The sequence below is a fragment of the Ambystoma mexicanum genome, chromosome 8 (genome assembly GCF_040938575.1).
Source record: "Ambystoma mexicanum isolate Mex_15411 chromosome 8, UKY_AmexF1_1, whole genome shotgun sequence".
In the NCBI taxonomy this organism is placed as follows: Eukaryota; Metazoa; Chordata; class Amphibia; order Caudata; family Ambystomatidae; genus Ambystoma; species Ambystoma mexicanum.
In genome coordinates this window covers 134,571,377-134,577,127 of record NC_090929.1, presented here as the reverse complement: position 1 = coordinate 134,577,127, position 5,751 = coordinate 134,571,377, and the positions used below count along the sequence as shown (strand labels likewise).

Below are 5,751 nucleotides of genomic sequence, written 5' to 3'. Positions count from 1 at the left end.
GCGGTGACGCCCGCATTTTTCATCTATCATTAACACAACATATTAAGATAACATTTATTTCTAAATCTTTTTTTGGTCGTTCCTTAAGTGTTCATGACTTTCAGGTTTATATATTAAAGCTTGCAGTTCATGTTTCTTTGGCAAACACACAGGCAGTAAAATAGTTAAGGCCTCATTTTCCAAGTTCTCAGAGTGCAAAAAGAAATGTTAAAACCAGGAGAAAAATTGTTAGGACATGTTTAACGCCTCTTTTTGCTCTCCACTGGTTCTCCATGGTTTTGGCAGGCGAAGTGGGTACACATAACGAGATTACCATTTCCACCTGCCCTTCCCACTCAGACAGAATGATTTTACGACAGCATGCTGGCGGAATATCAATTGGAGCCTTATGGAATCTGCCAGATTTTAGCTGATTCTATAGGAATTCGGCGTAAATGCCTCCCGCCGTGCATGTATGGCGGGAGGAATGTACACATCATGGAACTACAAAGTGCAAAAATGCATGCAAATCCAATTTCGCCAGGTTTAATAAGCCTGTTTTGCACTTTGTTGCGCAAACCAAGAAGATTGCACAAAGAAGTTTGCAGTACACATAAGCGCATGCATTGGCAGCGCCCTCCTTGCAATTTAGACTTGTTGCATTTTTACATGATAGAGTATCGAAAATATTTCAACAGATCAATTTCATAAACCAATTGGTATCAACAATGTTGTTTTTATAGCAGAAGAAAAAAACAAAAAAATGTGCAGTAAACCATAGTAATGCACAAATGGGTGACATTCAGAGCCTATGTTGTAGTTTAAAGATTAAAAGGTATGTTTAACTCCGGAAATTACAACTCCATAGTGACTCTTAGATTTTAGATTTGGAGCACATCTACATGTAAACAAATAATAAATATTATCGGTCGTAGTTAGTGTGACAGGATAAGTGTTAGCCCGTAACTCTGCTTGCTACAATTCTCCAGACTCCAACTGGTCCACATGAACTTTAATGAGGACTGAAATAATGCGACATGGGCCCACGGAAACATACATTCAAACTTGCTTTACCACAGTAGAGTCTGTTACGGTTGTCCTCCTTAGGATTCCTATTGTTCCATTTCCAAGGGTAAGTTATGAATGATAAATTTGCAATAGGTGGCATGCTTACAGCCCGATATTAACACCTTACATTTTGGGTCATTGGGTAATAAACATTCCCTTATTACAGCAGTGCTCAAGGGATTTCCAGAGCCCCATTATAGAAAGAGTGCTATCATTACCACAGAGTTGAGTGGTGTTTATGGCCAGAGGTAATTAAGCACCAATTACATAAGGAACAAATCCATTATCTCCAGTGCTGATACTACCACCGGTAGTAAATGCATTATCACTAGTGGTAGACCATTGCAACAAGTAATCCATGCTGTATAAGAAAGTAGAGCAGTTGTTAATGCATAATTGCAATATTGCTAGGATAACCACAGTGACCCAACTACAGATTAGTAAAATCTATCAAGCAGTATTGTATCACTAACATAATTGAGGGTCTATGGCCCTAGATGTTAAACTGGACTACACTTGAAATTCAACAGGACTGCAGGCTTAAAAAAACATGTTTTTGATTTTTTTCTACCAACAAATTGTTAAAGAGGAGCTATGAAAATATGAAACCTCCCGATGTACCTTGCAAAAACAAATCTCACTTTGCAGTGCATGGTACTCTACCCCACCCTAGATCTCATTTAGCATTTTGTTAACACTGTCGATAATTGAAGAGTTGTATTTCCAGATTCTTTTGTCTTTAATTAGAGAGTCTCTTGTCAGGTTTGCCTGGTACTGTTTTCTGCAATGGTAAAGGATGGCACTGTCGCTTGGAGCACTAAAGGTGGCACCGTAGGCCTTCAATACAGAATGAACAGAGGTCTGGATGACCTTACGTGGGTTAATGATCATCTTTCTCCCTTTAAATTGTACATCAGCAGCGTGTGGTTCACGGTGGATATGCTGTAGGATGTTGATTCCGGGTACTGCATCCCAGGCTGAATAGTTGAAGGTATAATCAAATACATCCTGCCGGAAGACATAGTCTTCAAACATGAATACGCCTATGTCAGTCCCTTGAGTCTCAAAATCAGCCATCATGCTCTTCCAATCCCTGTGGCGAATGGGTAGAACTATTTCATCAATGTCATGGAGCAGCAAATACTTGCTTCTGTACATATTCCTATAGATGCAGTCATTGAGGGCGGCTAGCTGTCCATAGTAACCAATGTCTGCGGGAGACATGTCGTGATGCCATCTCTTGGAAACTTTGAGGTGGGATGTGATGGTCCAAGGTATGATCTCAACAGTGCCATCTGAGCTATAATGCTGCAAGACTCTTTCCATCCAAGGGCTGCAATCACTCTTGTATACCATCACTCTCTGCACCCCGAGCAATTTATACATCTCTACAGACTGAATGAACAGCAAGACGTTGTCATAATTACCAAACATGGTTGAAATGCAGACAGTGAAATCTGCAGAAAGGGCCTGCGGGTGACGGTTCCTTATTTCAAACATCGGTATCTGTTCACAATCCCCATCTCTGGACCAATGGATTGAGACAAATTTCGGATCACAGTCCTCAGGCTCAGGACATATAAAATCTGCTGCACCATAAGGAAATCCAGACCTATCTGAATGGATCTCTATCTCTGCCTTCCGTATTGCTAAATAGCCGGTGTCGGCCCTACAGTGAAACCAGCAATAAAGCTCCTTGACTTCTTGGTAGTGAACAATTCCAAGGATGCGAACAGCGTTTTTGTCTCTGTTGTCATAGTATGGGGCAACAACGAGAGCATGTGTCCCCTTCAGCGGTGTGATGGTGTTGCTGGCTCTAATACCCTTCTGAAAACAAGTTCTTGGTTCATGTGTCTCTAACAGTCTGAGAAGGTGGCGATTTTTATAAATATGGCCAAAGAGTGCCAAGGATATAGCTGCCGACATAATGGCAAAGACGCACAAGTAAAGTCTTCTACAACACGGTAGCTGTGGCATTTTGCAGGTGAATCCACCGTTGAGTCTGCAGCACGGTTCTAAGATGGATGAATATCTACAAACAAGAGGGATATAGAAAACATGGTTATATTTCTGTACAGTTCCAAAAGCATTACGTGTATCCGTGACAACGGTAACTGTGCACTAATGCAATTATTATTGTTTTGCAATCTAATAGAGCAACCAGATCATCACACAAAAACTTTAAACACAAGCACTGATTCATTAATTGTTATGATATTTTGATGAAAGTATTCTAGCTTAGCTGATGTAGTGATCATGATATGATAATGATATGACATGGCATTTGTAACGCACCTATACACAAGTGTTTCAAGGCGGCGAGGCAAGGAAGGGGGAACAGAGGGAGGACAGAGACAATGATCTTACTGGGCCAAGTGACATTGAGATGACACACGTGCAGGGGGGTTGGAGGGGAAGGAGTGCCAGGGAGAATTTTTTTTATCCTTCATAAAATAATGTGATGACCTGTAAAGCTAGGATAGGTGGCATTATTGCACATGCCTGGATGCCATTTTCGACAGCATACACAACGTCTGTGAAGACCCCATTAGCTGACATTGAGAACTGAGGTAGGAAATAGTGCCCCCAACAGTGTTTTCATTGGTGTTATTCTGGCTTGCATTATTGATTAAAGAACACCTCCCACCTCCTCCTTGAATGGTTAGTTCTTCCAGGTGTGTCAGCACTTGTGATGGTTGTTGTTCCTTATTGCATGGAGTACAGAGCTATGCTCTGGGAACGGTTCGGGCTGAGGCCCATGGAATGAGACAGAGCCATGTAAGGGTATGACCTTCTTTATTATCCTCTTACAGCTTTCTGCCCGGGCTCTAGTAGCCCCTCCTCTTCCTCACACCTGTGCGGATCCCTGCCTTCAGTTCCTTAAGATCATTCTTCTGCTTGTTGCTGGTGCTCCCTGAAGACTCATCGTTTACTTCTGCTATCTGCATCTGGTATTCTTCTTGGCCTTATTCTCATTGATTTCCTGTCATCTTCTACCTCATGTTGAAGGCTCTGGCAACTGCTCTTTGCTTCTGCAAGTGAGCACTTGTGTTTGACCCATTCATGCTGTAGAAGCTTATGTATTTCCTCTTTTCCTTTCAACCTCTGACCCTTTCTTTTCTTTAAAAACTTTTATTTAACTTACACAGATTATGATTACATTCTATTCATGGTTACAGCGCTTGATTACACATGATTTACATTACATCATTCGATCGTTAAATGCTTGCAGTACTCATTTCGTCCTGGTCACCTTCCCTTTGTCCCTTGTTGGCCAGGTATAATCTGAAGGCACCCCCGATGTCCTTTGGTCGCCAGGCCATTGCATAAGGCTTGTATACACTTCCTTGTTGTCGTTTGCCCAGGCCATGTCTCTCATCCAGTCTCCAAACACTGGGGGTTCTTTGCTTTTCTAGCGCATTAGTATTACACGTTTTGCCAGCAGTAAACTCAGATTAAGAAATCTGAGTAGAATTGGATTCATTTTGGCCACAATGCCCAATATATAAATCCCCAGGTCCCATTGTAAATTGTGGTCAGACATCTCGTCTAATGCAGCGCAAACCTCTGCCCAATAACCCATGAGTTTTGCACATGACCAAAGCATATGTAGTATACCAGCGTTCTCATCTCTGCACCAGGGCCATTTCCCAGAGGTCGGAGTCGTGCGGGGGTGTAGTGTACCCAGGTAAGTATCTTTTAATGAATCAGTCGGTACCTGGAGTTACATGACATGTTTCTGGTCAATCCACATGATTGGGACCACTGTGCATCTGTGTATGAGGTACCTAGATCCTGTTCCCACTCTCGCCTGGGTTTTATGGTCTGAGTCAGTCTGTTCGCCAGGGTGATTTTATAAAGCGTGGAGGCTGATTTTCTTGACGTGTTATGGGTGAACATGTATCCTATACTTGGATGTGTCGGGGGTTCGGTCGGGACGCTCTCCCACACCTCAGCGCAGCGTAACCTGAAATATTGGAGTTTCTGGAGCGAATTGTCCCCCACGATCATTTTGATCGCATCCCAATCCACAAATTATCCCTCCCTAAATACATCAGCAAAGAGGAATACACCCCTCTCCTTCCCGTGTGGCTAGTCTTGAGTCGTGGGGAGATAGGGTGCATCCCATATTGGCATGCCAGGGTGATACAGCACTGCGTCACGGGTGTCCCACGCCCAGCATGTCACCAATGTGGGGTTCATAGAGTTATCATCCCCTCGTCCCCTTGCCGCATGTCTGTGTAAGTAACTGCAATGGCCCTGTTTTATGTGTTTCAATCGCTGTGTGTGGTGCATTGTGGCTGCCTTCTGCCTGGTATTTCGCGTAATAGGCATGTGCGGAGAGGTAGTATAGTTCGAAGTCTGGTGTCGCTAATCCGCCCCTCTCTTATGGCTCGGTCAAATGTTCCCAGCTCACTCTGGGCTGTCCCTTCCAGGTAAAGGCAGAGCATGCCCCCTTAATTTTTTTGAGAAAGGAACTCCCAGGGCACACCGGTATGCTGCTGAATAGATAGAATAACTTGGGTGTATGATCATTTTAATCAGGGCGAGGCATCCCATCAGTGAAATAGGTAGATGATTCCACCGTGTCAACTTGGCACAGAGCGTCTCAGATAGGACCATATAGTTAAGGGATCTGGTAAGTTTTGTTGTACTTTTTGTATGTTCACTCCCAAATACTTCACCTTTCCCGGGGCCCATTTA

The 5,751-nt window shown here is 43.2% G+C and overlaps 1 protein-coding gene across 1 annotated transcript; it reads right to left on the bottom strand.

The window, feature by feature from the left end:
- Nucleotides 1-733: 733 nt before the first annotated feature.
- Nucleotides 734-3,065, bottom strand: LOC138473544 (uncharacterized). Its single transcript, XM_069612144.1, has one exon. The coding sequence runs from the start codon at nucleotides 3,022-3,024 to the stop codon at nucleotides 1,717-1,719; it is 1,308 nt and encodes a 435-aa protein (XP_069468245.1). The 5' UTR covers nucleotides 3,025-3,065; the 3' UTR covers nucleotides 734-1,716.
- Nucleotides 3,066-5,751: the final 2,686 nt, after the last annotated feature.

Coding starts and splice junctions, on each gene's coding strand:
- LOC138473544 (XM_069612144.1), bottom strand. CDS start 3,024: ATGCCACAGCTACCGTGTTGTAGAAGACTTTACTTGTGCGTCTTTGCC.